Source organism: Chiloscyllium punctatum, chromosome 4 (genome assembly GCF_047496795.1).
Source record: "Chiloscyllium punctatum isolate Juve2018m chromosome 4, sChiPun1.3, whole genome shotgun sequence".
Taxonomy (NCBI): domain Eukaryota; kingdom Metazoa; phylum Chordata; class Chondrichthyes; order Orectolobiformes; family Hemiscylliidae; genus Chiloscyllium; species Chiloscyllium punctatum.
In genome coordinates this window covers 72,342,404-72,359,467 of record NC_092742.1, presented here as the reverse complement: position 1 = coordinate 72,359,467, position 17,064 = coordinate 72,342,404, and the positions used below count along the sequence as shown (strand labels likewise).

General features: G+C 38.8%; 1 protein-coding gene across 5 annotated transcripts in view; it reads right to left on the bottom strand.

Annotated features, from left to right (window-relative positions):
• LOC140476423 (RNA-binding protein Nova-1) overlaps window positions 1-11,728 on the bottom strand; it is a 276,484-nt gene extending 264,756 nt beyond the window's left edge. For 3 of the 5 annotated variants that reach the window (XM_072569012.1, XM_072569015.1, XM_072569016.1), the window contains exons 1-2: window positions 11,245-11,726; window positions 9,790-9,933 (exon numbers count right to left, since the gene is read on the bottom strand). In XM_072569012.1, coding sequence (XP_072425113.1) covers window positions 9,790-9,933; window positions 11,245-11,380 — 280 coding nt within the window. In that variant the 5' untranslated portion in view covers window positions 11,381-11,726. Of the gene's footprint in view, window positions 1-9,789; window positions 9,934-11,244 lie in introns of all 5 variants that reach the window. The other 2 variants (XM_072569013.1, XM_072569011.1) reach the window with 2 other exon arrangements.
• Between the last annotated feature and the right edge of the window lie 5,336 nt (window positions 11,729-17,064).

Genomic DNA, 17,064 nt, shown 5'->3' with positions numbered 1-17,064 from the left:
GATATTATAAGCAACTCTAAGTAAGCAATCTTATTATTGTGTTTGAAACAAATCCAATATAAACATGTAAAAGCATTTTAGTCTGGGTTAAGCAGAGATCCATACTTATTTTTATTAAGCAAAGAGCAAAGTAAAATATAAAATGCAACTTGAAGAAACATAGCATATACGAAGGGGGATGTGGGCACCATTGTAATAACCAATTCGACCAACCTACTGTAAATAATAAATGTGTGGTCGATTGTGGGGAATTGTCACCTTATGTACAAAGAGAGTTATGGAATTAACATTAACTTTGTTTCAATATCAAAATTATTATTCCATCTTCAAAACATCAGCTGGTGCCCATTTTAAGCTCAGCTGTTTGATTTATACTTCACCAGCTCAATAATTTTATGGACGTTATCCCATTAGAAATCTGATAAGCTACAAATTATGCAACCTTTGTAGAATTTTTGTAACACGATTCTTTACAGAACATTTTTTTCAGTTGCAATGATTTTCATGCTTTTCTCAGAATCACAAGGATATTGCAGGACTGCAAGAACTGTAATGTGCATTCTGCCCATTTCTTGTGTACTTGTGTGTGTGTGTGTGTGTGCAGTACCATGACACCAGAGCCTCTGAGGGTCAGATTAATTAAGCTCACCAGCAGCTGCAGTGCAATGTGAGAAGCACATTGCCACATTTCCCACCAGTTCTGCCCAATTACCTGCAGCATTCCAGTACTGGACAACTGACATCTAGCACACTGCTCACAAGACTACATTCCCTCTAGTCTCCTGATGAATTTTAAAACATAATTCTCAATCCTTTGAAAGCACTGAAGAACCCTGCACCTGCTGCAGCAAGCAATGACGAGTCCCAGTGAGAGTTTTGTCAGTCAGATCTCTGCAGATGCTCTTTTACTTTATATCAGAATCAATCCAAAGATGGAAATGAGATGACAATCTCATGCTCAGACCTCGAAAGTCATTTCTATTTCTAAAAGATGTGGCTTGACAGGCCTACAACAGTTAAGAGTGTATCCTGGCTTGTCTCCAGTGTAAGCAGCTGCAACTAAACATTGTGGTCAATAACAACAAAGACCGAGGTTCCCACATCTCTATCCCCAGCAGGACAGGAGAGTGGGGAATGGTTATCAGTTTCAGCAACTTACAGCTACAGAACCACAGTTGCCTGGTAATTTCTGACAGTTTTCAACCACTGAAAGAGAAGAACAACACGAAAAACAGGACTGAGAAGTATGTGGGATTTGAGACTGGCATTTCAACTTTGGACCTGGTTCAAATTCACCTCGGACTGGCAGAAGTGAAGTCTCCTCTTCGAACTAGCTGAGAACAGCTATGGTACACACGAGTCCATAGCACTTTAGCAACTTATCAATCCCACTGAGCAAGCACAGAATGGCTACTACGCTAAATAGGAAAGATCACACCGCTGCAGCGCATGGTACTTTTCTGAGGGTAGGATTATTTAGTGAGAGCTTGTGTTTTAATGTGTTAAAAATGACTTAGGAAGAATTGGTGCTGACGTACATGCGAATGTGCAAAATGCTCTATTGTACAAAAAAAAAGCAGGTCATTACAACATTATGCTAACTTGATAATGCTATTAAGTTTAAAAAAGTACAGAAGAGAAATGAAATTTCCATAACTATTGTACACATACTTCCTAGTAGTTAATTGCAAATCATTCCTCAATACAATTTTTAGGAACTGTATTTAACAAATAGCCTTTAAATGTGATCATTAGTTATCAGTCATAAAATTCACTGATAACCATAATGACTACAAAAGGAAAAAAATCAGAATCAATGCTTAAGTCATGCTCACCCCAAATAACGATCACAGTGTTACGATTGTTTAAAAACACAATCTGGAACAATTTCAAGGCTGCAAATAATTCTGGAGTGTGATGATAGCTGTATCAACTGTGCTATGTAGAACATGAAGTGAATAACCTCTTTGTAACAAGTGGAGATCAAAAACATACAATACTAAAAATCCTGTATCTAATTGCATGTATTTCCTTAAATCATAAACATTTTTAATACAAGTCACTGATTTCACAGCTTAAAGACTGAAACAGCATTTTGTATCAGTTAAGTCATTTTATCTTCATAATTTCCGTGCACCAAATTAAAAGGTAGCCACAAAACCTCATACAAGGATTCAGGTTGAAATGTATTCTTTACAAAAATATTCACATTAATCATAGCTACAGCACACAGCTACTTCTGGGGAACACTTGCGGTAGAGTGATAGTGTCCCTATCTCTGGACCAATAGTCTTGAATTCAAGTCCCACTTGCTCCACAGGTTGATGCAGAAAATATCTACATTGGTTTTGCATTGTATTTTTAACCACAAACTGTCCTTGTGCTCTGTATGCAAAATTAAAATGAGCTCTCTCAGTCTGCAATGTCAACCAAGACCATCAATTCTCTTCCTGTCTTGTAGGAGAAATTATAACCAATTATTTTCCAATAATTACTCAATTAAGACTATGCCAATTACATAAATGTGTTAATTAAAATTTGTAATCCATTAATTTACTGTGAAAGTACACATAAACACTTTCAAGAGCTGAACAGAAATGTTTTAAGTCTAGCCCACGAAAGGAGATGCTTTTCATTACTGCCTTTAATTGATGTCAGCAAACAATAATTGGTAGTGGCTTACATCAGCAAGTGAACAAGATGACAACCATCTGTTGACATCAGAAAGTAAGCTTTTCTACATTTTAGCATAAGGCATTTTGGTAACAAGCATACTTACTTAAAAAGTGTCTGTAATTTTCAACATATAACAGCAAACAGTAAACCTTTGTGTTTCTTCGTGCTAAACTCAAAAGTATCATAATCCTTTTGCACTGCAGAATCTAGGTCAACAGTTTGACACTGTAAGCCTCAAAACACAGACAATATTATATGTATACATTAATATATAATTTGATATATATATAAAATAAAAATTCACATTATTATTCAACAATGCATAGAGATCAATATGTTTAAAATATTTTAGGGGACCCAGTAGAAAATGCACCTAACACCGATTTATGTGACAAAATCTATATTTCTTATGAATCTATTAAAACTAAAGGGAATCTAAAATGTATTGGTTTAATAGTTTCTGAGTTCCTCACCAGCTGCCATAAAATTGAAACTTTATAACAGCTGTTTTCATTCCTTTACAACAAAAGTTCAAATTCATGGACTGGCCCTTCATTTTGCAAATGATGTAGGAAGCAGTGTTCAGTTTCTCCCTAATTCACTCACATGGGCTTGAGATACAGATTCAACCAGAATCCACCCACATTAACCTTGGATGTTGTGCAATACTGTCAATATTATTTTGCTGTGACTACTTATACCTCCTGTTTGAAAGTGAAACTTTCTATATTGAAATACAGACATGCTGGGTATTATTCTCATCTCAGTCTTAAAATTGTGCAACTGACTCATTCTCCTTCATTAGCTTATGAGTCATCAAGTTATATTATACATTATTTAAGTGAAATGTATATATTTGAATGTTTACATATCTGTGAATGGTTCCTAACTAATAATTTTAACAAAGTTTCAAAATATTACAAAGTTAAGCAGATTACTCATTATTCACTTTGACAAGTTCTGATAGTTCACCAGCTAACAATATTTAATCTTTATATCTACAGTATTAGTACATTGAATCTTCAGAAACACTTGAGAAGGCCTATAACTGAGCTATGGTTCCTGATAGGGGTGGGAAGTGTAGAAGAGAGAGACACAATGTGGATTAAAAATTATGCCATTTTCAAGAAAAACATCAATGTCAAGACAATTTCCATTTAAAAATGTATCATCAAAAGTCGTTAGTTAAAATTTTACAAGTTAGCACTGAATTTGTGACGCTACTGAAAGACAAAAAAAAGACGCTTTTGTTTCACAGAATTCACAATTCAATACAACAGGATATAGTCAGATGGTAAGCGGTAAATGCAATTTTTAAAAAAATTTAAATTAAGATGGGGCACTTGATAGCAATTATTGGCATAGCTGTCTGAACGTGACGAAATTACTTTCATATTCAGTGTCTTGCTTTAAATCCACTCATTTTTTTCTCACGCAAGCTACTGCTGGAATGACTCATTAATTCAAGATTTTTATAAAAATGCACCGACCCCTTGAATAAACAATTTGTGCTGAAATAGAACCCAAGCAATGACCACAGCCAATTCAAAAAAGTACACCATGGTCTTCTCCCTACTACCCCTCATTCCCAAATTATATCAGAGTCCATTGATTCAATCAAAGCTCAAATAACAAGACACACATTATTCCACTCTCCCAAGTAAACAGCAGAAATATAATTTTTCACTTCTTTTCATAAGATTAAATTCTAAAATCAGGATTATTTTTCAGTTAACTTAGAAATGAGGGTGCATAGACTTATTTTTAACCCCCCATGTGGGATAAAAAGAAGTGAAAAATTTTTAAACCCACACCTAGCCCACCTCTAAATGAGTGGACTACAGCAAAAATGATGTGAGAACTACTCAGCAGAAGAGGCATGAGCTTTTTCAATGCCTTTTGTGGGTCAGGAAGAGTGTTAAGTCTATTTCCCACTCCAGACAATCATCCTCTATCTATTCTCACTGACAGACCCAACCAGACCAACCAATTTGCCGTCCCAATCTCTCAGTCTAATCTCCCACAACCTTCCAAACCTTACAGTACTCAACCTCATTCACAATTATAATTCTCAGTAGTTCTTGAGCTGCACTCTTCCGGAGTGTCAGTACCCAGGAAGGCAATTTTTTCAGAAAGCTGGCTTCCCCTAGGGGACTTTCAGATTTTGCAAACTGAACTCTTCATCCTGACTTGGAAATCCCAGAAAATATCAGGAACCTCATAGCAGTTATTCCAACTTCAATATTTCAGCAGTCTGGACTACAAACCTAAAATAACAGATATTTTAATCAATGTATTCTGCCTGTGTGTTCATGTTAATATAGAATTAAAATCTTTAGAGGAATAAAATAAAATACAGTGCTGCAATTTTAAAAGTGCATCATTTACTGAATTAATAGTTATTTGTTTGAACAGCAAATAAAGTAATGCACATTAAATCCTCTTTTTTTTATTTTAACTGATCATTTATCTCGCTACCAAAGCACAATTCATAATAGCTAGATATTTCACCTAAATTATTAGAATCTTTTTTATTCTGAAAGTTTTATACATGTTAGGTTCTGAGCTATAAATTATATGCTACTCAATTTTACTTTATCACATGCATTCACTATAGTTGATTCTGGAAATTATCTCCCGCTTAAAACACACATTTTTCATGCACCTTTAATGAATTACTAGTGTTCCTGAATGCCACCATAGTTGTCACATTGTAATTTTCATTGCATTTTACCCCAAACCTCCACATATTGCACTGATGCTTTGTCTTTTATTTCTCAATTCTGACAAAGAAAATCTTTTGTGCAGAAGAAAATAACTCTTTAAATCCATCTACACCAGTCACATGACCAACAGCTGCCCTGTAAGAATTGTCAGTATGAGCAGCTGGCAAGTTACTATATGGCAACAAATCCCCTCACTATCTCGATTTGTGCTGTGCTTTAACACTTAAATATCAAGAATCTTTTGTGATTTTGAAAGGTTGGCAGCTCTTTGAGATATTTATCAAGTAAGCTGGCAATGGGATGAATAATCTTAAGAAGTTAAGATGTGCACACATCAGAACTCTATATAATTGCTTTTGTTTTTCTTTAACCATCTTTTGACATCCCATTGACTACGTTGCAATAAAATATTTTGAGCATCTATATATTCAACATGTGATAATACTGTTGCAATTCAAAGCTATCAAAATTTTGAGGACTTTGTTAACATTTTGAGCAGGCATTCTCTGCATCTCTTAAAATGTTCATTTTCTGCGATTCAACATCTGTACTTCTGATACGCTATTTTGTTAGAAAGATGGGTCAGGAAATATAACATACGAAGGGCATTAATTAATTCACAATAGTTTTGGCAAGTTTTTTTAAAAAGTAAAATCAATCTTTCTGGAATTCTCAGAGACTTCAACATTGCATACAGCTCATAATTTGCATTAGCAGAAAAGAGATACATTAATAAAGTATTTGGTTACGCACAAACACGGTATAATCATAATTTTCTGCATCAGAATGTATAGGAAAATCACTTTAAAGAGTGGCAAATTTAGTTAATAATAGCCCATAAGTTTTAAAATCAAAATGGAATATTTTTGAAATATATATGCAAAGGATTTTAAAACAATTATATAATTGCATGAAAAAAGTGTTTAAATCAGTTACATGTCTTTAATAAGTTTTTTTTGACAGAATTATTCAATGACTTGAAGTTAACATATTGAAAATGAACTAGATGTCAAGACTAGCACACACAGAGTCAGTTACATTTCAATATAGATCCTTTCCTTTCAGGTCAATACTTTGGTCAGCTAGGTAATTCAATGTCACATATGACAAAACAAGATTTCTATATACTGTTCCATGCTTCAAACTATAACTATGTTTTTTGGTTATATTTCCAAACAAAATCAGAAAGGGAACAAAATTTTCTGTGCATTTTTTAAACAAATAAATTAATCACCTCAGAAAAGTTATTCAGGTGTGTGTAGCCATTAATTGAAGTGGTAAATTCTGTTTTCTATTTTTAAAACAATAAACCAATATTATTGTAGCATATCAAAAAAGTGGATTTGACCCAATCAGCAAACTGTAATTTTTTTTTAAATGGTGGCGAGGTTTTCAAAAAATTCTTCAGGTTACTTTTGAATTTACATAACTTTCATTATCTCACAAAATGAAAAAAAAATGGAATACAGTGTGGCAAAGAGCACGATGTGCATATTTAAGGATGACCAGAAGAGCTGATGAATACCTCAAGTTAACTAGTAGTCATGAAATTAAATGTTATTCATATCATACTATTATCCAACAGTCTGCCCACTATTTCAAATTTGTGAAAGCACTTCTATTAAAAACTTTTTTTACAGTAGTACAATGAACAATATGCAGCAATAATAAAAGAGACTTGCATTTATATAGCACTTTTCACAACCACCGGATATCTCAGTGTTCCACAGCCAATGAAGCACATTTGAAGTGTAGTCACTGCTGTAATGCAGGAAACATGCCAGTATGTGCACATCAAACTACCTCCAAAACCAATGTGATAAGGACTAGACTTTCTAAATTCTTTCACAGTAGTGAAAGCATTGCTAGCTAGGTTTGACGTTGATAGAGGGATTTTTAAAATATATATATAATGCTCTCCACTTGGTTATTTCAGCTGCCTTGAAAGCTTATCAAGTGCCACTACTGTGAGAATATCAACCACAAAATGTATATCTAATAAACAAACAAGAAATGATTTTTTTCCATTAAATACTTCTTTAAATGTTCAGACTGTGATCTTAATGATATCCACTTAAGGACTTACACTAAGTAGATCGGTGAAAGCAGGCATGGACATGCATACACCTTTATTACATGCTCAATGGAATAGGAAGACAGCAATTTCTATCTACAGTCTTTATTTTCTTGAATAATATGTGCTAATTGCAACAAAGAGAGAAATCTACCTTTACAACAACAGTCCCATTAAGGTATATCATGACTGGCTCTGGTTCTCGCAAACAAGCCTGTATTATTTGGCTTGCAGTTCATCATCCTGTAATACTGTTGCAATTAAGAAATATTTCAATGGCTCAGTTATTTCATGTTGTATGACACCAAAACTATCTACTTTAAAAAGCACACCAGAAATCAACACACGAATTTTCATAGTTAAAAATAGAACAAGATGAATTGTTTCAAAAGTACACATGTATTTCAGTGGGAGCCATCGCTGATAACCAAAGCACCCACATGGACATTATATTTTGCCAAATACATCACTATAAAATGAGTAGCAATTCTACACTGGGCAGTAGTTATTAGAAATTGTTTCTGGTTACGCTATTTTTTTAGTACAACATGCAACATAGGGAGAAATCTCAACTAGGAAAGGTACACCCCAAAGGAGGAGAAACATGAGTCATGAAAGCTCATTAAACATCAGCCTGTTTTAAAATCAAATTATTTTTGGTGATGCTGTTAAACATTCAAATATTTCAATAGTCCACAGTGCAGAAATTGAATGCTGACATTTTGTTTTAACGTGGCAACGAAATTCAACCAATATCAGAGAACAAGCTGGAAGCATACTGCAAATGTAATTGAAAGTATAGCAATAAGGATGCTGTACTGAATCCTTCAATGAGACAATATGTACTTTGTGCATGGAGGCAGAACGATACCTTTCCCATTACATAGCGAGTGAGAAATGATTGTGTAAACCCCAAATTAAAATTATCAGCTGTGTATCTACGACCTGAATTATAAAGCCGGCATTTCGCTCCAAAACGCGCACACACACACACACACACACAGCTGCAGGCTTTATTATTCAATGGGGAATAAACTCGGATTCAGACTGGTACACACACTACTGCACGTGTTGCACAGAATGCTTGTGGCCGCACAGTTTGTCTTCCTGTCTGTGTGCATTTGTGGTTCCTGAAGGCTGGAAGGAAACCACAGGTATCTGCTGTGAGGAGGGATGCCAAGATCTCAGAAAATTCAGGCGATGGTGGTCAAATAGGAGCATTCCAACAAATTACAAGGGTACACTGATCGCATCTAACTTATCGCAGATATGAAGTAACTATAGTCAAAGGCGCAGCATTACTCTCACGTTATAATGCACGCATCAAATTCGTATAAGCTTGAAGGCTTTCTACAGCGCACTACCTACAATTTCAGATTTGAGAACAAACTGCAGCCGTCAATGGCTCTGTTCTGGATTGGGTACAAGTAGAATTTACTAAGCCTGTTTATTTTCCTAAAACTGCTCTTTCCCTATTTGAAATCAAAAACCCTCAAAATTAAGAAAGTGTGTCCCGCAATCCTCGCTGGTCAGGTGCAGGGAAATAAGCCCCTTTCCTTCCTGAGAAATAACAGCCCAAATTCTCTGGTGCAGCACTACACCAGCTGTCCCAGTTAGATCAGGGAATCCATTCATCTCATTGGATACGAAGCAGCTCTCCAAAAGCAGCTTACTTATTCAAAGACCTTTTTAGTCATCAAGCCACTGATTTTTAATTTAGCTCGTTCCACGTCAGTCACATCCCAAAGCTGAATGAATGACAAAACTAAAGAGTGCAGCCAGCCCCGGGTTCCTGCCAAGCGCGAGCTCTGGCGATCCCATTCATCATAATTATCAGCAGACAACCTCAAATTGGTTTCAGCAATTCCTGTTTAGGACAAAAGTTCTTTTCGCGCACAGTTTGCGCAATAAAATCATATCACAGAGATCAGCTGATAACCCTGTTATAGCTTGCGATTTTTAAAAATGGATTATATATTTATGTCAAAAGTACGGACTGGCTGTTTTCCCTCCCTTGCCTCGCGTTCAACTTTGTATTACAGAGAGAAAATAACTACAATTCAAGCACAAAATCAGTTTCGCGGTTCATTTGCAAATAAGCAAAAAAGCAACAAACATATTTTTCAAAAGATTCTCTAAGCACGACCACACAACATTGAAAACTGACAGTGGGCGCGATCAAATACATTAGTCACTCTTTCCGAACAAGATCTTGAACACGTCCTCTGTATTGCATTGACAGCATCCTCCAAATATTTAAAGGAATCCTTCCCCTTTCCTTTCAGCTGTGAGTCTGAGCCCGCTGTCACCTACCTGGGTAGAAATCTTTGGATTTGGACAGTTTGATCGTGGCACCAGTCTCTTTCTGCAGTTGGACAATGGTTTGTCCTCCCTTTCCAATAATAGATCCGGCAGCATAGCTAGGTATAAGGACTTTTAAAAAATATTGGCCGTCTTCTGCGAAAGGAAAACGAATAGATTATTGCAAATAACAGATCCCCACCAAAAATCACGATCCCTTCCACAACCATTCACCTATCCACCCACCACAAACCCCTGCGATACTCTATCCCTGGTAGAATGGAATAATCATTAATCAGTAGATGTTGTCGTGCAAGAAAAAGCTCCTTAAAAAAACACTATGCAGTACATTATTAAATTTGCCTAAACTATTGGACATTACAAAAGAAACGGATACTGTATGCCAAACGCCACAAAAATAAATGACATTTTGTGATGCAGAGGGAGAGAGTGCCTCTGCGTACCCATGTTTAGAAGGATTTTGAATAATGTATCAGAAGATGATGACAGTCGTGGTTTCCATGGTGATCGTGAATTTGTAATTGACCTATAAAACCGCGCTGTTTGCGTGTAACGTAGTTAAATATCTCCACATACCGCACTATGTCAATAAATAAACGCAGTTTAATCGAGAACAACTCTCCGCTGCAACTCTATTGATCACTTACTATTTGCTTACTTTTAGACACAAGATACGAACATAATTAGCAACTACACGTGAATGAATCAGTGATCCTTCTTTCGGTGTGGAAAGAAAAATGACAGCCCTCTCTCCAGAACTTGGATTGTCCGCCCGATTCCCCCAACAGTGACTAGTCACAGCACAATACAGATACGCCGCAGAACAATCCCCAGCTTTGCGCAGACGGTGTTATTAAAGAACAGTGATCACTTTAAGCTCATTAATTAAAGGATCACTTCACTTAAAGTCAATGTCTGTTTTCTTTCTGACACTTGTCAGGTAACACTGTCAGTAACAAAAGGCGAACAAGCAAGAACGGCGACAATACACCGCGACAGTGACACAAAAACAAATCAAGGTTGTGGATCAACAGAATATACACCCCCCCCCCCAAAAAAAAACAATGCACAATGATGATTAATCACACAAACGCACAAGCTTTTGGCTAACCACAAAGACCATTAGTCGCAATGCCCCGTCCTTCCTAACCACCTATTATTAAAATGTAATAAACGCTGGAAAGTGAGCTCCGCTCCTCATCCCACAGCTCAAAATTAGAACAGTTTCTGGCCAGTTCAAGTCCACCCCGCCGCACTTGCCAATAATTCCTACCGTCCAAGACCCGGGAGGCAAGATCAATTATTGGAAGAAGAAAGAAAGTCACAAATAATACAAAAAATATATTTTTAATGGCTTGCAGAACAGAACAGACGCCATTTTCAAAGGGCTTCTATATATTTCTATATATGTAAGCAAAGCTACGGAGAAGAAATGGTGCTACCCACCGCCAGTGTTGGTTCTCTTGGTGTTGCCCGCCTCAGGAGGAGCTTCGAGCGGCCGCTTTCTGGAGTCGGGGGGATCCAGGTCTATGGGAAGCCCGGTGTGGGTCCCGTTCTGCTGGATGGGAGCTGCCGCCATCATGATGAGGATGAAGATGAGGAGAATGAGGGTGTTATTGTTGATGTTTTGCGGGCTCTCAGAGAGAGAGAGAAAGAGAGAGAGATGCGCTGATAGGGCCAAGTGGGGGTAGGGGGGGGGGAGGAGGAGGAGGGGGTGGGGGGGTGAATGAAAACTGCAATGTGTCGGTGATGTCTGTAAAGAGGGGATGGATGAAGCAAGGGGGAGGAGGGAGGGAAGGAGGGATGGTGACAGACAGATGTGTGTGTGTGTGTGTGTGTGGCAGTGCACGGGGATTCCGCTCTTACTCCGCCGCTGCTCTCGGTGCAGCTTCTCTCATTGTCGGGGGATGGATGGATGGAGGAGGGGGTGGGGGGGTGCAGCAAGGGAAAGGGAAAGGGTAGGGGGGAGGGGGGGGGGGCAGGGATGGGGAGGAGGTCAGAGGTCACGCAATCCCACCCCCCTCCAAAGTCTAACCCCGCCCCCTCCACTCAACACGCCTGATTGGCGGCAGCATTGAGCCAATAGGCACCGAGCTGGGCTCAGCCAAAGCCTTGCCCAGTGCCACCGGCCTCCAATCCGCTCGGCCCTGGTGCGGGACATCCGCCAATGGTGTGAGGTGAACAGTGTTGGGGGTGGGGGTGCACGGTGCTGGAGAGTGTACCGGTGTGCGGTCTGTCTGTGCCGGGATCTCTCCGAGAGCGCCGAGCAATCTAAAAGCCGAACCAAGCTTGGCTCGCCAAGTGTCATTGCGAGTGCTCGCTGCTCTAAACCCGGGTTGCACGAGTGCGCTGTGAGTGTGCACTCGCTCCCGGATCGCGTGCCCTGAATGCAAGGCAAGTGAGAAGCGGAGCTGCAGCAAGAAGCACCCTCAGGGAGGCTGAGTGCAATTCACAGCACATCGCTCTCCGACTTCAGCACGCTGCTTCCTTCTCCTCTGACTTGCGAAGCAAATCCAATCATCACACTTCTCAGAAATAGCCTGGTTCACCAGACTTAATCAGCAGGAACATCAAATGTTCTCAAAGTAGTTCCACTGACAGCAAATCGTTCATTTACTGGGGGGGGGGGGGGGAGTCGAAAGCTGCAACAAGTAATGTTGGGACATTTTGAAAATAAAGTATAATTATGTCTATCCATGCCCCTTCCTTGTTTGCCTGTCTTATTCTACATGATCTCAGTGAATGAAACATGCAAACGCCCTGCTGTATGGGGGATAAATGTTGCAATGATTTTGAAGACATCTACCTCTAAAGCGGTACGCTGCTGTCCGAATTTAGCAGAAGTTCTGCAGCAATACAATAGTAGTTCTTAATTTTTTTAAAAAGTGTATCAAACTAATTATTTTTTAATGTAGATGATCGATAAATAAAGTCGCTAAATGACTGGCGTTTCGTCCCAAATTTGAAAATACGAGGACATTCAGTTTCATTTGTACAAAAATGATCTAAACCAAGTATTTTATCGACATATTTTCGAATATAATGAATTCCTTCATTGTCTCAGGCACATGTTAAAAATGGGACACATGATGATATTTTGTTGCTAATTCCATAAAACGTTGCCTACTTTTTTTTATTAAATAAAAAGGCGTGCAAGCAGCGGTTGTGGTATTTATGCCTATGCAATAAGAACAACGTGAGTACTTGAGCCAGGTTGTAGTTTGGTTTCCATGTGCAGTCCTAAAAAAAATGCTAAAAGATTCTGAAATGGAGCATTAACTGGAAAAGACGCAGAACGATGAGGAATAGACGTAACAAGTGGAAGGGAGAACAGTTTCAGTAGTCTACCCACGCTTTTTTCGCCCGGAACATCTAACGGTTGTTGTCATTAGGCTTTGAAGTAGAATTGCTTGTGGTGCGACATGACTGGAATATCAATTTATTTCAGCAAATCTCCCAATATAAATTCTGTTGAAGTACATGGTATCATGCTTGATTATTATAGGTTTCCCGAATTTGATGTTGGCATCTGCATGTAAGGATATTTATATTCCATATATGCAATTGCATATTGACATGAATACCAACACAAAACAAGCAAATCGTTGTATTAATAATCCAGTGAATACTAAAACGTTTAATTGTCTGAATTAAATAAATATTAAGAGAGTGCATTACAAATGACTTGCTGGTCGTCATTAGAAGTCTGAGCAAAGTGCAGGAAGCCCGAACCTACTGTAGAGTCTCTTAAATTCTTTTAATGCGTAACCCAAACCAGAAGGGTTCCTGAACCCATTCCTGAAGAAGGGCTTATGCCTGAAACGTTGATTCTTCTGCCCCTTGGATGCTGCCTGACCTGCTGCGCTCTTCCAGTAACACATTTTCAGCTTTGATCTCCAGCATCTGCAGTCCTCACTTTCTCCCAACCCAAACCAGATGTCAGGGTATAAGCAGCCAATTTGTATTTCAGGTGTCCCAATAATACTCAGAAAATAAATCTTACAAAAAAAGTATGCCAGAAGGAAAGACATCTTTTGTTCGTTGTTGCTATTGGCCGTTCTCCAATGAAGATGTCACAGCTGGGGCTGTTGTTTGGCGCGCAAGTAGAGCTGACTGCTACATATCTTTAATAAAAGCAAAACACTGCCGATGCTGGAGATCTGAAATAAACGAGCCGAAGAAGAATCACATTAGATTCGAAATGTTAGCTTTGTTTCTCTGTCCCCTGATGCTGCCAGACCTTTTGCGATTTTTCAGCAATTTATGTTTTTAAAAGCTTCTGAATCCAAGCACCACAACCAAACTTTGTACATAAGATTCCTTAACGGCTTCTTTTGTCGTATGTTACACAGGTTACACTATTTGCATCAGGTTATACGTAAGATCTAATTCAGTCACAACTAGAATGTGGCCAGCGCCAGATTTCTACCTCTTCAGAAGTAGTGGCTTTATCTGTGCTCTGCATCACCTGGTGTTGCCTCAATAGTTGTATTAATTGTTGTGGTCACTCCCGTTTTTGTATAGGATCACAATAGTTGCATCATGCACATTCCGAAGCGGAGACCTCTCTCCGACAGACACAAAGAAGTTCATGCAGATGCTACGGGAGTACCCGCTTCCCACAGTTAGTGGGTTCAGGTGGTATACCATCAGCACTTGGAGCTCAGTCCATGGGAAGTGAGCCAATTGCTCTGCTAAGCTCCTTTAGGTATCGTTTTTAAGTCAACCTGTCAATATACCCCTGGAGCAGGTCAGACTTGAACCCGGGGCTCCTGACTCAAAGGTAGGAACGCTGCCACTGTTCAACAACCAGCTCTGACATGACAGGATTTCTCTGGTGTTTCAGTTGAGCATTATGCTCGACCAATTTCTCCAATTTGCAACTGGAAAGGATCTTCCCTGCCTTTGCTGTAAGCACAGGCTCTATTTATTTCAACTCTGGAGAGACTTCTTTTTGTCTGATGGATTTGACAGACCACCTTTGGTTGAACTTTGGACATACACTAATTGACCAATCCTGAAAATATTGTCTTTAGGTTACTGTTCCTTATAGTGTATCAGTAACTACGTTTGTTCCTGACTCCTGGGTGCCAGTCCTTAATTTGTTTTTTAAATACGTACTACATATCCTACTTCCAGAAGCTACGCTCGTGATGTGAGACAACTCTATGTAGGAATGTTAAAGAAGACATGCATTTGCTGTCTGATTTTCCAAGATGTCAGCAATGGCATTACATTATTTCCTTAGAAGATTATAAATGACTTCACCTCTTTAGATTTTGTTATCAAGAATTATGACTGACACAATCTTAAATTAAATCCAACACACAGTGCAAAGTGTAAACAAAATAGATTCAATTAAATCACACAGTTATCGTCAGGTGATCAAATCTCTGCTGTAAGTAATGATAGCAGACCACTTGTCTTCAAGAACAGATTTCATTGTGGTGATTTTAGTCTTGAACCAATCAGCAGTTATGGATTGATAGAATGTGTACAATAACCAAGCACAGGGAATGCTGGAGAAACTCAGCAAGTCTGGCAGCATCTGTGGAGAGAAAAATAAAGTTAACATTTCAAGTCTGATATGTCTTTTCTTCAGAACTGAAAGAGGTTTGAAAATGTTTGTTTTATTCTTTCTCTGGCTCTCACCTTATTCGTCATTGACTCTTTGTTCTCCTTCCTTGTTTCTCAATTTCCATGTCTGAAGATAGACTGTCCACCAATATATATTAGAAACCCACCAACTCCTACAGTTACCTCCACTACACTTCCTCTCACTCTACTCCCTGCAAGGTTTCTGGACTCTTCCCTCAGTTTCTTCATCTGTGTCCCATCTGATTTGATGATGCTACCTTCCACTGACATGCTTCTGTCATGACATTTTTCCTCACCCAAGGGTTCTCCCCTATTTTGTTTGGTAGGATACTAAGCTGTGTCTTATTTCCCACACTTTTGCCCTCACCCTTGCTCACCTTCACAGAAATATGGTAGGGTTCCCTTAATCTTATTCACCAGCCCACTAGACATTACTGAAGGATCATCCTCTGCCATTTCTGTCACCTCCAACAGGATCCCACCACCATACGTCTCTTCCCTCCACTCCAATGTCAGCATTGTCAACAACAGGAATTGTTCCCTCTGTGACTCTTTGGTCCACTCATCCATAGCTAACACTTCATCATTCTCCCATGGCACTTTCCTATACACTTTTTGACTCATCTCCTCTCCTCACTATCCACAGCTCCAAACAGACCTCCTAGTAAAGCAACATTTTACTTGTACTTTGTTCAATCAGGTCTACTGTATTCACTGCTCACAATATAATTATATTGGCAAGACCAAGTGAAGACTGGGTAACTACTTAATGGAACACCTCTGCTCTGTCTATATTTGGATGACCCTGACCTTCCAGTTGCTTGTCATTTTAATAAACCACCTTGCTCTCATGTTAACATTTCTGACCTGGGCCCACTGCAGTATTTCAATGAAGAACACCGCAAACTCGAGGAACAATGCTACATTTTCTGCAAGACACTAGGATGCAATATTGAATTCCACAACTCCAGAGCCTGACTTCCTGACATCTGTCCTCTTACATTCTTCTCCTCTCCTCCCACAGACCTGTCTTGTGTATTTGTTTACTTTGCTCTCAGCCAAACAGACACATTTTCACGCTTTCACACTTTAATTTACAGCCATTTATATCTCTATTATCCCAATTTACAACCTCTGCCTTTGTAAACAAAATCATTTTCTCAAGCTTTTCAGTTCTGAAGAAAACTTACATCAGAGTCAAAATGTTGTGGGTGGCACGGTGGCACAGTGGTTAGCACTGCTGCCTCACAGCGCCAGAGACCCGGGTTCAATTCCCGCCTCAGGCGATTGACTGTGTGGAGTTTGCACATTCTCCCCGTGTCTGCGTGGGTTTCCTCCGGGTCCCACAGTCCAAAGATGTGCAGGTCAGGTGAATTGGTCATGCTAAATTGCCCCTAGTGTTAGGTAAGGGGTAGATGTAAATGTAGGGGTATGGGTGGGTTACGCTTCGGCGGGGCGGTGTGGACTTGTTGGGCCGAAGGGCCTGTTTCCACACTGTAAGTAATCTAATCTAATCTTAACATCTCTCTACAGTTAACACTAGATGATTATCTATGTTTATTCCAGATTTCTATCATCTAGAGCATTTTGATTTTATCCAATTTCATTGCAATTCAGAATTCTTCATCTGATTGAATACTCTGTTTTTTCAAACATCTTAATAATTGA